The sequence below is a fragment of the Sminthopsis crassicaudata genome, chromosome 6 (genome assembly GCF_048593235.1).
Source record: "Sminthopsis crassicaudata isolate SCR6 chromosome 6, ASM4859323v1, whole genome shotgun sequence".
NCBI lineage: Eukaryota > Metazoa > Chordata > Mammalia > Dasyuromorphia > Dasyuridae > Sminthopsis > Sminthopsis crassicaudata.
Genome location: NC_133622.1, coordinates 250146756 through 250164017, shown reverse-complemented (window position 1 = coordinate 250164017; position 17262 = coordinate 250146756). Strand labels below are relative to the sequence as shown.

General features: G+C 55.4%; 1 protein-coding gene across 18 annotated transcripts; it reads left to right on the top strand.

Moving 5' to 3' along the window:
- Positions 1-437: 437 nt before the first annotated feature.
- On the top strand, positions 438-14351 carry SF1 (splicing factor 1). 18 transcript variants are annotated; one of them, XM_074273641.1, is made up of 14 exons: positions 438-684; positions 1890-2018; positions 4632-4707; positions 7860-8012; positions 8176-8265; positions 8523-8706; positions 9753-9868; positions 9976-10083; positions 10971-11151; positions 11407-11680; positions 12002-12061; positions 12187-12363; positions 12926-13130; positions 13591-13853. In XM_074273641.1, exons 1-14 carry the CDS (start codon positions 654-656, stop codon positions 13715-13717), a joined length of 1911 nt encoding a protein of 636 aa, XP_074129742.1. In that variant the 5' UTR covers positions 438-653; the 3' UTR covers positions 13718-13853. The 18 variants fall into 18 exon arrangements, with proteins under 18 accessions (XP_074129742.1, XP_074129746.1, XP_074129744.1 ...); XM_074273645.1 differs by having other exon boundaries at positions 12007-12061; positions 13591-13767; XM_074273643.1 differs by having other exon boundaries at positions 11407-11684; positions 13591-13767.
- Positions 14352-17262: the final 2911 nt, after the last annotated feature.

The window sequence follows — 17262 nt, the reverse complement described above, 5'->3', positions numbered from 1 at the left end:
ACAACCTCTTCCCCAAAGAGGAAGAAACTGCTCCCCCGGGCGAAGGAGGCGGGGGCAAGAGCCAAGAACTCAGAGCAGCCAATCCCGACCTATCTGCGCGCTTGATAGACTGAATTCAGCTCGGCCAATGGGAGGGCCGCTTCTCCTTGACGTCATAGAGTTCGCCTCCATCCCCCACACGCACCCAGATAGCCTAGAACTCTGTTCGCGCAGTAACAAATGGATAGCGCACCGCGCTCCCTCCCACCCCCGCCGCCATTTCCTCTCTCCTCCTAACGGCTCGGGCCAATCCCGGCTCACCCAGCTTTGAGGAGCAGCTCGGCCAATCCAAGCGCTCCCGTCCCCTCTCTGGGCCGGCCCTCCACCAATTGGCGACGAGCACCCTGGCCGCGGGCCCGCCCCCCCGGCCTCGGCGCCCCCCTCCTCCCTCTTTGTGCGTCTCGCGCCGCCCGCCCGCCGTCGTCGCCGCCGCGCCCGCCGCGTGAGAGGAAGGAGCTCGCGCTCGCTCCGCGGTGCGCTGCGGTCCGGTCCGCTCGGAGGAGCCTCGCCGCCCGCGCCGCGGCCCCAGGGAAGGTTCGCGAAGCTCAAGCCAAGTCCAAGTCGCCGCCCCGGAGCCGCCCTAGCCGCCGCCGGCGCCGGTCCCCGGGGGCGCCATGGCGACCGGAGCGAACGCCACGCCGCTGGGTAAGCTGCACCCGCCGGCCGCGGCCCCGCCCGGCCTCCCCCCGGGGCCCGGGCCCAAGCGGGCCTTCGAGCCGCCGCCGCCGCCGCCGCCGGGGCCTGGGGGGGGCGGGCCGGGGCCCGGGGCGGGGCTGCCGCTGGGGCCTGTGGGCCCGGGGCTGATGGCGGCGCCGCTGGCCGCGGCCTTCCCCTTCGCGGCGCTGCCGCCGCCTCCCCCGCCGCCGCCGCCCGCCGCCGCCGCCCCCGGTCCGGCCTCCGGGCCCCCGCCGCAGCCGCCCCCGCCGCCGGGTCCCGCGTACCCGCAGGCGCAGCCGCCCCCTCCGCCGCCGCCGCCGCCTCCTCCGCCGCAGCCGCCCCAGCCGCCGCCGCCGCCGCTCTTCCAGCACGTGTCTCCGCCGCAGCCGCTGCCGCAGCCGCTCCAGGACCCGCAGCCGGGCCCGGCCGGCGGGGGAGGAGGTGAGTCGGACGCTGAGAGCGAGCGAGAGAGAGGCCGGCGGCGCGCGGACAGGCCGGCCGCCCGAGGGGCGCGCGGCACCACGGCGGCGGCACGCGGCGGCGGGGGCGCGCGCAGCGGGGGCCGGGGGAAAGGGGACGGGGTGGGGGTGGGGGGGCCGGGGGCCGGCCGGGCCAACCCAACCCAGGCCGGGCCGAGGGGCATGCCGCCGCCTGCGCGCGCAGCCCGAAACGGGGGAGCGGCTGGCGCGCACGCGCCTTCCTCTGCGGGGTGGGAGGGGGGGCTGGGCAGGCGCGGAAGTATTGCGCGCACGCGCGGGCTGCTGGGGCTGCTTGGTCGGCCTTGCCGGGACTGCTCGCTGCGCCTGCGCGCCTTTGAAAGCAAATCGAAGGGGGCGGGAGTGGGGGCAGGTTGAACCGCGGCCGCCTCCTGGTGGACGGGTGGAGAGGGAGGGGGCCGGGGCGCCCCCGCCTCATATGGGGCAAGCGAGGCCTGTGAGGAAGGAGGGCCGGCGGCCCGCGGAGGAGCCTCGGCCATGCTGGGCCGCCCGGGTGGTGAGAACGGGGCCGGGAGAGAGAGGGGAACCTGGTGGGGGCGGGACTCTGCCAGGGGGTCTAGGGGTTCCCATATGCCCCGGTCGCTAGCAGAGGCTCCCAGCGGGAGCCCCCGGGGGGGTTCACGGCCTTCCGCGGCGTCCCCAGGCTCCTAGCAGCGCCTGGTTTGTCTGCGGCTAACGGTCGGTGTTCGCCCTCAGATTTCCCCAATAAGAAGCGGAAGAGGAGCCGCTGGAATCAGGACACGATGGAACAGAAGACAGTGATCCCGGGCATGCCGACCGTGATCCCCCCGGGCCTGACCAGGGAGCAAGAAAGAGCTTACATAGGTAAATAGGGGTTCTGCACACACGTACGGGGTCCGGCGGCGGCCAGGCGGAGAGAGACCCGGTTCAGAATTCCTGAGCCTCTGGTCACTGTGGGGGTGACTGCTTAACGTCTGAACTCGCCAGCTTTTGCCCAGTGTGCAGCCTTGCCCCGTCTGACCACGACCACAGTGTCTCGGGGTTGCCAGAGGGGGTCCCTGGGGTGGGGGAGCTTAGTCCCACCTGCAGTTTTCCTCCCAACAGCTACTTAGTCAACTTCGTGGGGGAGGGGGGTGTCGGGCTTCTCTAAGTCAGGGTTTCCAGGAGACCCCAAGGAGCAGCACTTGTGGAAGCGAGTGGCCTCCCTTCCACGAAGGACCCGGCCCTCGTTTCCCCAAGAAGCCTGTCTTCTTCCCCGGGTTCCCACTTTGTGGCCTGAGGGGGCAGAAGAGTCTTGGGCTCATGGGTGCTTGAGAGAAAATTGGGTGATGGTTCATCTTTCCTCACACATTTGGTTCCAGAAACTTTCCCTTCAGCATCTGTGGTGGTTTGGTCTCTGGAACCGTTTTAAACAGAGGCTCTTGTGTCTGCTCACAAAGAACTGGGCTGGGGAAAGAGATACTTGCTTGGGAACGGAACTGGGTCTGGGGAGTTGAGAGCCTGGACAAGGGCAGACGGGACATTTCAAGTGTTTTTAAAAGATTTTACCTCTCTCGGGAATAACTGCCACGGGCAGTGCAAGTTAACCACAAATTGATCTCTTGTTTTTGACGTCAGATATTAACGCAGATATTTATCTTTATTTGCAAACGTGTAGATATATCTAGAGTTAATTTAACCATTCATTTCCTGTTACGGAGGCTGTATAGTTCTTCCTCTGGCATCTGAGGCTGTGGCCTTAAACAAATCCAGAGGCTTCTTCAAGGCAGGCAGCAAAGGTGTTTTCCTGGGTCTGTGCCATGGATTTCTTTATGTGCCTCTGTGAACCTGAGAGCTGTGGCCTCTTTTCTGGGCTGCTGTGAGGCTCCCCAGGTGCCCCGGACTCCAGAGGCAGGCCTTCTGATGGGCTTTCCCCTTCTCTGGGAAACCCGCCCTCTAGTGGAGGGTTGCTCTGGGAAACTAACACCCATAGAAAACCCTTATCCCTTGGAAAACAGCCCATTGCCATGGGCTTCCTTTGTACGTAGGTCTCTTGTGTTAATGGACAAAGCCCCAGAGTTATTTACAGCAGCAGTCTGGGCAGAGTTGGGGGGGGCCAACCCAGGCTAGAACGTAGCTAAACCCAAACCACAGAACTCAGACAAGACCAACTTCTAGTAGAGGGAATTGATTGAAGTCCTAAGTGTGTGGGGCTCTGTCCAGAAGACTAAAGGAGGCTGTAGCTTTAGGTCTCCTGTACCCACATCTCAGTAAGTAAGTTAACATGAAGGTGAACGTCACCTTGGGCTGCTGAACCTGGGTTATTTTGACGTTTGGCGTAAAAGAAGAAACTAGATGCCTTGAGTTTGGGAGCCCATTAAGTCCTGTTAATTAAAAGCTTGGTAGGTCATTGCCCTTGGTTGTAGGTTTGCCTAACGCTCAGAATTCTCAATGGGTCTAAAGGTAAGAAATAGGTGATTATTCAGACAATAACTTTTGGGGGGAAATGGTCTTGTGTCCCTGGGTACTACAGGTCTCATTATTATCTCTGAAATTAAGTAACATTGCTCAGGGACACTGGTAGGTTAATATCATTATTATCATTATCATCATCATTATTATTATGATTGTGAAACCCTCACCTTCCTTTCTTCTATACAGCCTCAAATGTCGAGAACCAAGGTGGGGGGTCACATGTTACTCCCTTTGTGCCTGTCCCCTTAAAAACCTTTGTGGTAAAACAAAACAAAACAATTCTTGCATCTGTGGCTATTGGTTTATGTATATTGCTTGTAATCTAACACTTGCATAGCAGGTATTTTGGTAGCTATATTCTAATTTGAATGGGCCTGGTAGTATGAACATTAGGATGTATGTGAATTTCTCTACTATTAACATTTTAAAGTGGTAACCAGATTATCTTAAGGGGATTTGGAAGAAAATCAGTCTGCCCACATTGGAAAGGAAATAACCCTTGCTCAACTGGTATCACTTCCATATTAATCCTGTCCTGTATTAATTGGTCCTCAGCACAAATCACATTACTTGTTTTAATGAGGGAAACAGAAGAAAAAAGACTTGCCCTGAAGAGGTTAATTTGGTGGGGTGGGGTATTGCTGACATCCAGGATTTATTTCTGTTACCAGTTGCAGCAAGCTTTTGTCACTTGGGACAGGTAGAGCAGACATGTCTCACCTCCCCAAGAAATGCTTTGTTGTCAGCCTTAGTCATTAGACAGCCTTTGTTGCTAACCCCTCTTCCAACAAACTGTTTGCTTCCCAATTGATAAAACAGAAAAATAGCTAGAAGTAGAAACGGACTCCTGCCGAACTATATGATTGGTAGGTGGTTGGGGGTTTTCCTCAGTTTGTACCCTGGTCAGTCATCCCTTTCAAAGTCTCCAAGTTCTTCATGCTTTGATGTTGAGATTTGAGATGTTTTTTGGTAACATTGTCTTTTTTCCATCCTTTTTTTCTTTCCTAACCTGGTTTCTTCCAGTGCAACTGCAGATAGAAGACCTGACTCGCAAACTGCGCACAGGAGACCTGGGCATCCCCCCTAACCCTGAGGACAGGTTGGGAAACAGTTTTAACCAGCTGACAGTAACGCTTTTACCTTTTTCTCAATACATTTTTGGTGGCAACATAATGTGTCAGTTCAATGAAATCCTGATAAGATGCCTTTGGTACTCTGACTCTTTGGGGAACTAAGAATTAAAATTCTATATCAATATATTCAGCAGTTAACAGTTAGAAATTTGGAATGAAACTTAATTTTTAGCAAAGTCAAAAGTCGCAGGAAATGGACAACTGGTTTCCAATTGGTAAGCGTGTAGGTTTGAACCTAATAATGGTGCAGGGCGAGTCAGGCGGCCAGTTAACTGACCTTTCAGAGCCTGCTCTGGCCATGAGCCCACGTAGCATCTTCCTCACAGGTACACACGGTGCAGGATTAAGAAATATTTTTTGTGCATCATTGAGGTTGAAGCAACCCAGAGATTCAATTTGGGTAGCTGATAAACGTCAGTTTTCTTCTCATGGTTTTGAGATGGTTTTAAAGTCAGATGAGATTTCTAACCAACTTCCTTCACTGCCAGCTAATAATATCGCAGCTTTGGCCAAAGCCTGGGGGTGTTGGGAGGAGGGCCTAGGGTCTCTCATCTGTTTGGGGTGAAATGCAGCCCTAAAATATTTTTTTGAAAGGGGTAATGGGGCCCTCCCAAACCAGCTGTGGTCACCTTGGTCTTTCAGCTCACAATCTCGAACCGTTTCTCTGAGAGGATCTCACTTTTTTAACCAGTTGTTTTATTGGCTTGTTGATCTTGGAATAGCTTCGATCTGGTTGTCTTAAGAGGAGGGCCAGAATCCCTCCATTTACATTCGATTTTCGGTTAGAGCATGCAGCACAATTGAGCTCATTTTGCTTTAAAACTCGACTTTTGTGTCTAATTTGTTTTTGGCTTTCATTACCCAATTAATGGTGCATTAAATCAGGAAGATGATGTAATGGGCCGCAGGCCACTCACTCATGCATCTTTCTGCTGCCCCTTGTTTGCCAGGAAACAAATTAACTTCCTTCCTTCTCCACATTGACCCCTTAGTTTTACTTATCCCATTACATTTCATTAATTTTTCACTTGCAGTGTTTTGTCGTGGGTTGGGCTGTTTTTTTTCTTTTTCTTTTTCTTTTTTTTTTTTTTTTTTCCTTTTTTATTTATTTATTTTTTGGGGAGGGTTACGTATTCTAGGTTACAGACCACAACTGTAGAGTGCCCTTTTGGCTTTTTTCCCTTTAACTATGTGTTTACAGGTTACTAAACCAATCTCTAAAAGGTGAATTTTTAACAAAACCTTTGCTCCCTGGAGGAATTGGGATTAGAGATCAGTTTTATCTAATTTGCTATTGTGGAGGTGAAGAAGTTAAACCAATCTAACCACTAGGAAACTAGCTTTTGTTTTTCCAAGGTCATGGGAAGGGGTGAAATTCTTGGGAGGCACCTAAATAGCCAGTGTGGTTTGTAAGGAAGGACCGGAAAGCCAAAGTTTGTCCACACAGCAGTCAGCCAGAAATGCCCATTCCCTGATAGCAGCACACAAGTCCAGGCGGGAATCTGGCCAGGGTTGTCTGATCTTAGAAACGTCAAGCCTGTGATTAGAAATCAAACCTGAGCAGAGCGGAGTTTTTCCTTCCCCTCCCATTCATTTGGAGAGAGTCCGTATGGCCAAGATTGGAGGCAAATGCATGAATCAGTTTCCAATATGACTAAACGATTGCTTAAGAAGGTATAACCTTGAAATTAAGCCACTTAATGCAATTTCATTGCTGCTTAACTTGCACAGTTTAAATCGTTAATGAACTTCTCTTAGCTTAAATGTGTAAGGTGGGGTAGTAGAATGACAATGGGGGAGTCTTGTTTCCTACTGTTGACTTCTTGGATTGTGCCAACAGTTTATCCAGATGCTAGAAACGGAGGTGTCCTTTAGCCGTCATTAGTCATGAACAAACCTGACCTTTTATCCTACCGTGTGTCTAACAAACATGTGGCGTGACATGGTTCCTTTAGGCTGAGAAGACAGTGGGAGCAGCCGCTTTCAGTCCTTGCTCTCCAGCTAGGCAAGGCAAGGGCCTCTCAACTCAAACAAGGCTACTTCCAGGATGGTTTTTGATAACCTGATCCATATGCTCTCTCCCTTCTTGCAGCTGCTACTAAATTGTCATTCACAATGTCAAGCTCTGGTCCTTTTTATAACCATACTCAAAATTCTAGGAGTGTAACCTCTTTTTTATCACCGCAAAAACAGCTGTGGTAAACTGACCTTTTTATAATTGGTATTTTTTTACTTGTAGCAACAGCATTTTACTCTTTAAAAAAGAGAACGAATCTGCTTTGCTTTCTGGGCTTGTAAACCCTGGGGGAGAGCGAGACGGGCTCTCCCCAATCTTGCTGTTTGCAGGCTCAGACTTAGGCAGGTGTCTGACCCAATCTGCATTTGCAGCCTCTTCTAGAAGCTGCCTTACCATTTTAACGATTTTCTCTACTCAGACTCCCCAACCTCTAACCCTTAAACAGCCAGAAAACAGGTTGACTCGTGGGCCTTTGGCGCAGCCTGCCAGGACATTGATGGAAAAGCAGACGCGAAGCCTTGAACCATCTCTCTCCATTGTGGCAGCCATGTAGCTGCGGTAGCCTTGAGTCCCAGTTAGTCTGAATCAAAGATTTAATAATAACGATAGCTTACATTATCGAATAATAAATAGTTGTGCTGTTTTGGGGGTACAGGCTTTCTTCTCTCCCTAATAGAGCACAGGGTCTCTAAGAATATCTAAATTTTGGCTCCTTGGCTCATTGCGTTGAGTGGAACGTTCATGCCAATTCAAGTTTTTTCTCAATTCAACACCACAATTCATATGCTCTTTCCCCCCCTACCCCCCCGGGGTGAGTGTGGCTGAGGCCCACAATTATTATTATTGCCCCCAGCACACCCCCCAAGGATAGCACAATTTTTTCCTCTCACCCCCTTAACTCTTCTCTCCCCATCCCAGTGTTGTAAGCCAGCTTACGCCTCCCCATTGCACACTAGATTGAATAGCACACGTTATGGTCGGTTCCTCCGAAGAGAGTGGCATTAGGGTCTGAGAGGTAGCGGGGTCCGGGGGCAGACTTTAGTAGAGTCCTCCTGGGACAGGCGAGGGGTGGAGAGCTTGACGCCGGGTTGTTCCCCACAGGTCCCCTTCCCCTGAGCCCATTTACAATAGCGAGGGGAAGCGCCTCAACACGAGGGAATTTCGGACCCGGAAGAAGCTGGAGGAAGAAAGACACAACCTCATCACCGAGATGGTGGCGCTCAATCCCGACTTCAAGCCTCCTGCAGATTACAAGTGAGTGCCGGGCTGGGGACAGAGGCTTCGACCCGACTCCCTTTGGCTCCTCTGCCCCTGTGAGCTGAGGGGATGGGAGACCAGCTATTAGGGATCCCATTGTGGGCTCGGGGGAAGAGTGGGGGTCCGAGAATGGGCTTTTGAGAATGTGTTTGTTGTGTAGACCTCCAGCGACCCGGGTAAGCGACAAGGTGATGATTCCGCAAGATGAGTATCCAGAAATCAACTTTGTGGGACTTCTCATTGGGCCCAGGTGAGTGCTGTCTCTGGAGAGAAGCCTTATAGATATCAAGGGCCAGCACTGGGGTGGGGTTGGGGGGGCTCTGTAGGTGCTGCTCTTGCTTCTTTCTGCATTTTGTCCCAGAGAAAATAAATAGAACTGGCCACAGTAGACCCCTGGGGGCATGGAGGGGGCAGTGGTTTGGATTTCCAGGGCCTCCTTGGCACTGCTTTTACCCCATTTTTTTGGCACCCACCCGTTAGTCTCATAATTGACTATTACTTTCATAGGGGCAACACCTTGAAGAATATTGAGAAGGAGTGCAACGCCAAGATTATGATCCGGGGGAAAGGATCTGTGAAGGAAGGCAAAGTTGGGCGTAAAGATGGGCAGATGCTGCCTGGGGAGGATGAGCCCCTCCATGCCCTAGTTACTGCCAATACCATGGAGAATGTCAAAAAGGCAGTAGAACAGGTAAATGAATATTAGCAAGGTTTTCCAAAACTTTTTTTTTTTTTTTTAACTGCTGGCCAGACTTTCTATCACCTTCGTTTGCAAATACCTGTTCCCAGAGAACCACCCCTTTTAACAGGCAAGGAAAAGGTTGGGGGGGTAAGAGGGAAGTGGGGCGTTCAGCAAATTGATAGCAGATCTCCGTGGAGAAGGGGAGGAAAGGGGCTTTTTACTTTTTTCAGGGCAGAGCTAGGCAGTCCATTTTTATTTTAATAGTATTGTTTTAATATATTTCCATGTGAGTAATGTTGGAAAAGAATAATCTGAACAAAAGGGGAAAACCATGAGAAAGAAAGAAAAAAAAAGTGAAAATGCTTCAGTCAGCAGTCTTCATAGTTCTCTCTGGGTGGCAATTGGTATTTTTCATCCCAAGACTCTTTAGAATTTTCTTGCATTACAGCATTGCTGAGGAGAGCTCAGTCTATCATTCTTGTTGCTATATACGATGTTCTCCTGGTTCTGCTCACTTCACTGGCCATTAGTCCATCTTAAGTCTCTCCAGGCCTCCCTGAAATCATCCTGGTCTTTTCTTATAGAACAATAATATTCCATAACATTTATATAACTTATTTAGACACTACCCAACACAAAAGTTTCTTGCCACCACGAAAAGGGTTGCTACAAACATTTTTTGCCCAGGTGGGTCCTTTTCCCTCTTCTGATCCCTTTGCGACCCAGAAGTGAGATTGCTGGATCAAAAGGAAGGCACTTTTATAAAGCCTGATTGTCTTAATTGAATGTATTTTCATGTTGGTTTTTTTTTTTTTTTCTTTCCCATCTTAATATGCTCAGGTTTTCTTTGCAAGAAGCTCAGTAATACTCCCAGACTCTGATGTTGTAACCACTTTTTTGATGATTTGATACACAAGTCTGTTCTTCTCTTGTTCTTTGTTAAGACACAAATAGTTTGATACAGATCTTTCTTTGGCATATTACTGAATGGCATTTTTTTTTGTTGTTGTTTGACCTGTCTCTTTTTTTACCCCTTGACCCTTGTAATTTCCTAGATCCGGAATATTCTGAAGCAGGGTATTGAAACCCCAGAGGACCAGAATGATCTCCGGAAGATGCAGCTTCGAGAGTTAGCCCGCCTGAACGGGACTCTCCGGGAGGATGACAACAGGTACTTGGAGGAAGAGTTTTCAGAACCATCCTAGAGGCGAGGGATGAGGAGATGGGGGAGGAGCGAAGTGGAACTTAGCCCCAGAGTTGACCTTTCTCTCTTGGCAGGATCTTAAGACCATGGCAGAGCTCAGAGACCCGAAGCATTACCAACACCACGGTCTGCACCAAATGTGGAGGGGCTGGCCACATTGCTTCAGATTGCAAATTCCAAAGGTGAGATTCTGCGGAAGGTCCTGTGGAGGGGTGGTTTTTGCTCACTGGACTAGAACCGGGATAACCAGGGCATTTACCTAGCGTCTGACGAGCAGGGTCTTACAACAGCCCTGGCAGGCACTCCCATTTCACAGATGAGGAGACAAGCAGATTGAATGACTTGCTTCCCTGAATTTGTCTCCAGATCCGGCCCTGTGCTGGCCCCAACTGCTAAAATATGTTAAAAGTAGAGGCAGGTTAAGCACACCAGCTGCGGGAAGCAGGCCTTTGTACTTTTTTTTTTTTTAAGCTCTTGAGGCATGGGAACACTGCCCCCCCCCCCATGATGGTGAGCATCTGGGGGGGATGTCAACACTTATTCTTGTCCTTTCTGTGGCCCCAAGGGCAGCAGCTTGGGCCCCTCTGGAGAATGAGGTGTTTGCTCCTGTACCGAGGGCACTAATTGCTGCAGAAGACAGGTCTACGATCACAAGTAGTTTAAATTTCGCCTTAGATTGCAAAAAACTTGTCAGTTCTTCTACTGATAATAGTTATTCATGGATTTTCCTATTTCTGGTAGTTCAGAATGGGGGGGGGGTGTGAGGGCTTTCAGAAATCAAGAGATTGTGCTCTTTTAGCCCCCTCTGGTGAGCGTTCTCCTGGTTTGCAGGCCTGAGCTGTGGCTCTGGCTAGCCCTGAGTCTGTGGAAGGTGGCCAGCTTGCAGTTGGCACAGCAGCTGGATGATCTAAGGTGGGATGCCCGCATTTAGGGCCTTCGTGGGTAAAATAGAGGGTTTGGCCTCCCACGGATGGGCACAGGCTTTGGCACAAGGCCCACCTGGTGAACTCCAAGGACCCTGGGTCTCTAGCATGTTGGTGAAAGACTTTTTTTTTTTATTTCCTTCTAGGCCTGGTGACCCACAGTCTGCCCAAGATAAAGCCCGCATGGACAAGGAATACCTGTCTCTCATGGCAGAGTTGGGTGAAGCTCCGGTTCCGGCTTCTGCCGGCTCGGCCTCTGGGCCTGCTGCCGCCCCGCTGGCCAGCGCGCCTCGGCCTGCCGCCCCTGCCAACAACCCGCCGCCGCCGGTGAGTGCCAGGCGGTTTGCTTTCTGGCCGCACTGCTCCCTTTCCTTTGGGTTTGGGGGCAACCAGAGCCAGGTCGTCAGGTTTCATGGGGTCATTTGGGCAACATTGTTCTCCCAGGTTGTCGGGCCATTGTGAGACACAGCGATCTTTTGAGGTTCTCACCCTGCGTTTGGGGGCCGCCTCCACGGCCTGAGAGAGCAATGTTGCCAGCAGCAAATGCCGGCAGGGGTCTAGACGGGAAATGCTCTCACATAGTCTCTCATGTCCACCACCCAGAGCCGCCCGCCATGGATGAACTCGGGGCCCTCAGAGAATCGCCCGTACCATGGGATGCACGGCGGAGGGCCCGGTGGCCCCGGCGGTGGGCCTCACAACTTCCCACACCCGCTGCCCAGTCTGACAGGGGGGCACGGTGGTCACCCCATGCAGCACAACCCCAACGGGCCCCCGCCCCCCTGGATGCAGCCGCCGCCACCGCCGATGAACCAGGGGCCCCACCCACCTGGGCACCATGGCCCTCCTCCAATGGGTAAGTAAGTGTCAGACCAGAAACCTTGGGGATTTGGGGTAGGCTGGGGGGGGTCATGCCAGGCCACTGTGAGGGTCAAGAGCTGCTCTCGAAGTGACTGGACTAGCACGGGGACGGGGCGTGGCCGTGGCATTCCACTGGCCTGTCTCGGGGGAGGAGCGCCGCTCCCCGGGGGCGGGCAGGAAGGGATCAGCTCTTCCAGCGGGCCGGTCACGGGTGCTTTGCCGGGTCACCTGGAGTCCTGGGCGGCCGCAGGGGGGCGGGAGTCTCGTCCGGCCGGTTCAAATGTCCTGCTAAGTCCCTGCTCTTCCTTCCATCAAGATCAGTACCTGGGAAGTACGCCTGTGGGCTCTGGGGTCTATCGCCTACATCAAGGAAAAGGTAATGGAGCCGGGTGTCCGGCATGGGGGGGTACCCCCCCTCATGTGGCCGCTCGCCTCCCCTGCCTCGGGAATTGTGAGCACGGCCAGGCCCCAGGAACTCACCTGCCGCTTCCTACCTCACAGGTATGATGCCGCCGCCGCCTATGGGCATGATGCCGCCGCCGCCGCCTCCCAGTGGGCAGCCCCCACCCCCTCCCTCTGGCCCTCTTCCCCCATGGCAGCAGCAGCAGCAGCAGCCTCCGCCTCCCCCGCCGCCCAGCAGCAGTATGGCTTCCAGTACCCCCTTGCCATGGCAGCAAAGTGAGTCCGGGATTCCTCGTTGGGGGGTCGTGGGGGGTGGAGTGGGTTAGTCTCTGAGACAATGTCATTTGGGTGCTGGGGGCCTAGAGTGGGCGTGGCAGTCTGGGGTTCTGTGATGTCTGGTGTGGCGTGAATCTGGTCTGGCCGGTGCTGGGGCCTGGACGGGGTTGGGGGGAGGACGCAGGGCCTTGGAGGCTCTTGTTGCATGGACTGAGAGCCTGATGGGGGGTGGGGGCGGGGGGGGGGGGCCGAGAGCGACTGGTCTGGAGGTTGAAAGTGCCGTTGACGGGGGGAGGGCTGTCAGGGCTGGTTCTCGTGTGTTCCCCTCCGCCCGTACTGGGGCCTTGGTGATGAGGGGCTTTTTCAGTGAAGCCCCAGAGACCTTTAGGCTGAGCCCAGGGTACATGCTGTCCCTCCCCACCACGCCCCTTCCCCCCCGGCCCCACGTTAACGCATGCCGAGCAAGGAGCAGGCGCCCCCGGCCCCCAATCCCGAGCCAGCAGCCGCAGAGAGCCGCGGCGTGCCCCCGCGCGTGTGACCTTGGGCTTCTTTACCACCCCAGATACGACGACTACCACCACGAGCGCTGGCACAGGGTCCATCCCGCCATGGCAACAGCAGCAGGCGGCTGCCGCAGCTTCTCCAGGAGCCCCTCAGATGCAAGGCAACCCCACTATGGTGCCCCTGCCCCCCGGGGTCCAGCCGCCTCTGCCGCCCGGGGCCCCCCCCCCTCCGCCGCCTCCGCCACCTGGTTCCGCCGGCATGATGTACGCCCCGCCCCCTCCTCCTCCGCCTCCCATGGACCCTTCTAACTTTGTCACCATGATGGGCATGGGGGTGGCGGGCATGCCGCCCTTCGGGATGCCTCCAGCTCCCCCACCGCCTCCACCACAGAACTAGACTTGATTTTTTTTTTTTTTTTTAAGAAAATATATATATATTATATATATATTATATATATATATAATTGGTCTCGTTAAAACACACGCCGAACCTCACCATATGGAGCCAGACATTGGGACGCACGCATGTTGTGTGTGTGTGCACGCACAGGGCTGGGCTGTGCGAGGAAGCCTGTCCCGGGCGACTGAGGACTCGCTTGGGAGCAGGCAGGCGTTAGGAGGGGCGCCAGCTTGGGCTCTCCTGGCGCCCCGTAGCATCGAGTCTCTTCTTTGTCTTCTCTCTCCTCACCCAACTCCCTTGCCCCTCCCCAAATGGGGCCGCCAGGACCCGTCCCCGCGGCGGTGGCCCGCGCCATGCGACTGAGGACTTTCCGCGCCCATTGGTGACCCTTCCGGGGAGACAGCCTCAGCAGCGCCCCTGGTGGACGGGATGGTTCGGCAAAGCGGCCTGACTTATTTTTGTGGACGGAATCGGAACGCGCTGGCTCCATATCGTGAATTTTTTATTATTTTTTTTCTTCCTCTTCCTTTGTATTTCCTTCTCTCTTCTTCCCTCAGACTCCGTCCAAGGAGATGCTGTCCCCCGTCTTCTGCTGCAATTAGCCCCCTTTCCTCCCCAGGCCTAGATTGTTAGCTTTCTGTAGCGGAGGGAGCAAATGGAGATTGCCCTTTCGGTGGGCCGGGCGGAAAGGGCGTCGGGGGCCCAGGGCCAGGCTCCTCACTTCTCGGCCAGGGGGGGCTTTAGAGCCCAGCCCCTCACGGCCCCCCCCTTGTCGGGGCCCTGGCAAGGGCGGCACGTCGGCCCCCTGCCCGGCCTTCGATCCCGTTTGCTCCTCCTGCTGACAGAACGTCTTCATTTTATTTTAGTCCCAGATGTCTGAATGTTTTGTGGTGGGGGGGGAGAGGGTCCCCCCTCTGCTCCCTCCCTCCCCCCTTCCCTCTCCATGGAGTGATTATGTGGACAATGATGTGTAAAGCGCTCTCTCCTCCTCACCGCTTTCTCTGCAGAAATTTCTTTTGGCCTTTTATTTGGTGTACAATAAAACACTGCATTAAAAGGGGGATGTTCCATTGAGTAAAACAGCAGCCTGCCTTCCTGGGCCTCTTCTTTCTTTGGACACGTTCCGTTCTCTGGGCTGGGGCGGGCCTCCGTCCCCCACGTAGGGTGGGCTCTTCTCCCCCGGGGCCAAGGCAGCTTGGAGGGCGCTCCCCTGGGAGCGGGTGCGGGGCTTTGGGATTTATGTCTGCAGGCGGCAGCCACCTGCCGGCCCCTGGCGCGGGGAGCCGAAAGGTCAGGCCGCCTAATCCAGCCTGTTACGCACAGAGGGGCTAAAATTAACCCCGCTGAGTGGCTTCTTGTGTCTGTGGAGCCTGGGGAGGGAGTGGGAAGGCAGCTGAGACCCCTCACCAGGGGAGTTGCCCAGCTGAGTCGGGCAGGCCCAAGCCTTGTGGGCAAGCGGTCTGTCCCACCTAGCTGCTTGGCCTGGCGCCCCCTGCCCCAGCCTAGGCCCACCCTTCTCTGGCCAGCACTTGGATGCAGGGCAGCTCCTCCGTAGAAAGTGCTGCCGCCAACCCCCCTTTTGAGGAGTTTGAGGGCCCCAGGCTGGGCATGGTGGGTTCAGGTGTCACAGCTTAAGGCTAGGAAAGGCCCCCCCTTCCCCTCCCAAACACAGAAGGGTGAAGCCTTATTTCCTCTTAGCTTTCTATTGAAGTGGAAGGACGATGTCCAGAGCCCAGTTGCCCCTTAGTCTGGGTTGCAATTGCCCTCCCCTTCCTCTAAACTTTGAAGGAAAGAGGTGGGGGAGGATTCCCGGGCCCTTGGGTCTCATTGCTCCCCTCCTGCCTTAGTTTCCCTGGTGGGCCCATGGGGTGGTTAATTAGTCTCTGAAGCTGGGCCACGGGGGATTAACACAAAGCGATCAATCGATGGCTTAACCATAGCCCAGCCCTCTGGGGGTGCCCCGCTCCAGGGGTCGCTCCCTCTGCTTCCCGCTGCTGCCTGGCATTTGGGATTTGGTTAATGAGGAGCCCCTTGCCAGGCCAGTGAAGGGGGAAGGCGAGGCAGGGAGTTGCTGAGTCTTCCCGAGAAGCCCTGAGCCGCTGCCAGAAATAGATGGGGCTTTCTCTGCCAGGCAGGTCCTTCCTGAAATGGGCAAAACCTGCTAGGAGTTCCCCTCCGCCTCCGCCCCCTCGGAGAGGAGGAGGAGGGTCAGCTTAGAAGTCCGTGGTCCACAAAAGCGGCTGAGAACTGATACCACCAGGAAAGGTCACAGCAAATGGGCGGCAGCCGGGCTCCTCTTACCAGGAGTCAGCCGTGCTGGTGGAGAAACCCAAGATCCACACGGAAACAGGTGCCCTCCCTGCAGGTGCGGGCCGGGCTGGTGGCTGCCAGGCTCCCAGGAGAGTGGGCAGCCCGGCCCGGCGACCCCACCACAGCGCTGGGAAGTTTGCTCCTTGGACCTCTCCTCACCTGTATATAAAAGGAGTGGGCCGGCCAAAGCGCCCAGAGTCCCTTTCTGCTCTAGCTGTGTCCTACGGCCTTTGGGAATGATGAGATTGGGGTTGTGGGTCGAGAAGGGTCCCCACATTATGACCCCCAAAAAGACGAGGGATTTGAATGTAGCCAAAACGGGCATAGGTGCCGGGGGCAAGTTGGGCATTTGGGGCCGAGGCCGGCCTGGCTCAGTTTCCTTCTCAGGAAAGTTGGTTTTGTCAGGGTAGGAGAAGGCTGCATTGCTTTCTCTAAATCGAGCATTTAGTCCCATGTTCTCATTTTAGAGATGGAAAGACCGAGGCTGGGTCGAGGGGAAGATTGGGCTCCTTGGGGCGCCTCCTTCCCATCGCTTCCATAGGGCTGCAGAAGAGAAGCAGGCCCTGCCCCAGAACCCCCATGGCCAGGGTCCAGCACCCTCGGTATCCCAGACCAATAGGGCTGCCCAGATGTCAGCACAGAGGCCACCCTGTGTGCCCGGGAGGGGTACCCCTGGCATCAGTGCCCTCCACAACAGGCAGATGCACAGACTTAGAACCAATGGTGACAGCTCAGATGGGCAAGAAACGCAAGGTTCCCCCAGGCAGCCCAGCCCGGCGGGGGGCCGGTATCCCAGAGCAGCCCGGGGACCCAGGCAAGGAAGCTTGGGCCTCCCGGCCTTGGGGACTACGTTTCCCAGGGATCTCTGCTCTGGTGAGAGGGAGGGCAGGCTGGCTGGAGACAGCTGGCCCGGGCCCAGGCCTGTAATCTGACCTCTCCTCCCTGAAGGTCACTATTTAAGGCCTTCTTGAGGGACAGCGACAGGGGGCCGCTAGGAGGGATTGAGTTTGGTGGGGGGTGGGGGCTCGCTCTGCAAAACATGTTTTCAACCAGGGCCCGGGCCCGTCTCCGGAACAGGCCACGATCTCCACACCCGCGGGCGCCCCGCTGCCCCCGCCACTCTGGGCTTGGAGTCAAACAGCCTTGGCTCTGCGTGCAGCCTGCACGGCTCAGCCCGTCCCAACTCAGAGCTGTTTTCTGAAAAGTGGGAACAATCCCTGCGCCAAGCACCTGGTCCGGGGCGGCCCCAGTGGGGTGTTCTGGGGGCCTGAGCAGGAGCCTGGGCTGGGACGGGGGCCGGCCGGCTCTAAGGGCCCTTTGTTCAGGGTGTCCCAACTCCCGGGGGCTCCTTAGCAGTTCTGAACCACAGGCAATTCCGAGGGCATTCTGCAGGTGCCCCCTCTGCCCTGCTGTCAGGTTGGCAGAGAAGTCGCTCGATCCAGGGACTCCATGACTGCCCTGCCAAGGGGCTCCAGCCCCCGGCCCTTCTCCCTGGCTCTTCTGCCCCCTCCAACCCTGGCCAGGGGATCCAGCAGCCCCAAAGCCCCCTGGGAGCTCGACTCCCCTCAGTCCCTCTGCTCCCAGCTCCTCTGCTCCCAGCCCTTCAGCGTCCCTGGGAACGAGGTGGGCCCCGGAGACCCTCCCCTGGCTTCAGGACAGGGAGGAAAGGACCCTTTGCTCATGGGC

What these genes read in the sequence shown, in the direction of transcription:
- SF1 (XM_074273633.1), top strand. Translation starts at nt 654, where the DNA reads ATGGCGACCGGAGCGAACGCCACGCCGCTGGGTAAGCTGCACCCGCCG. An exon ending in CCCCCTAACCCTGAGGACAG is followed by an intron (nt 4,708 to 7,859) that starts GTTGGGAAACAG and finishes TGTTCCCCACAG; the next exon opens with GTCCCCTTCCCCTGAGCCCA. An exon ending in GGACTTCTCATTGGGCCCAG is followed by an intron (nt 8,266 to 8,522) that starts GTGAGTGCTGTC and finishes TTACTTTCATAG; the next exon opens with GGGCAACACCTTGAAGAATA.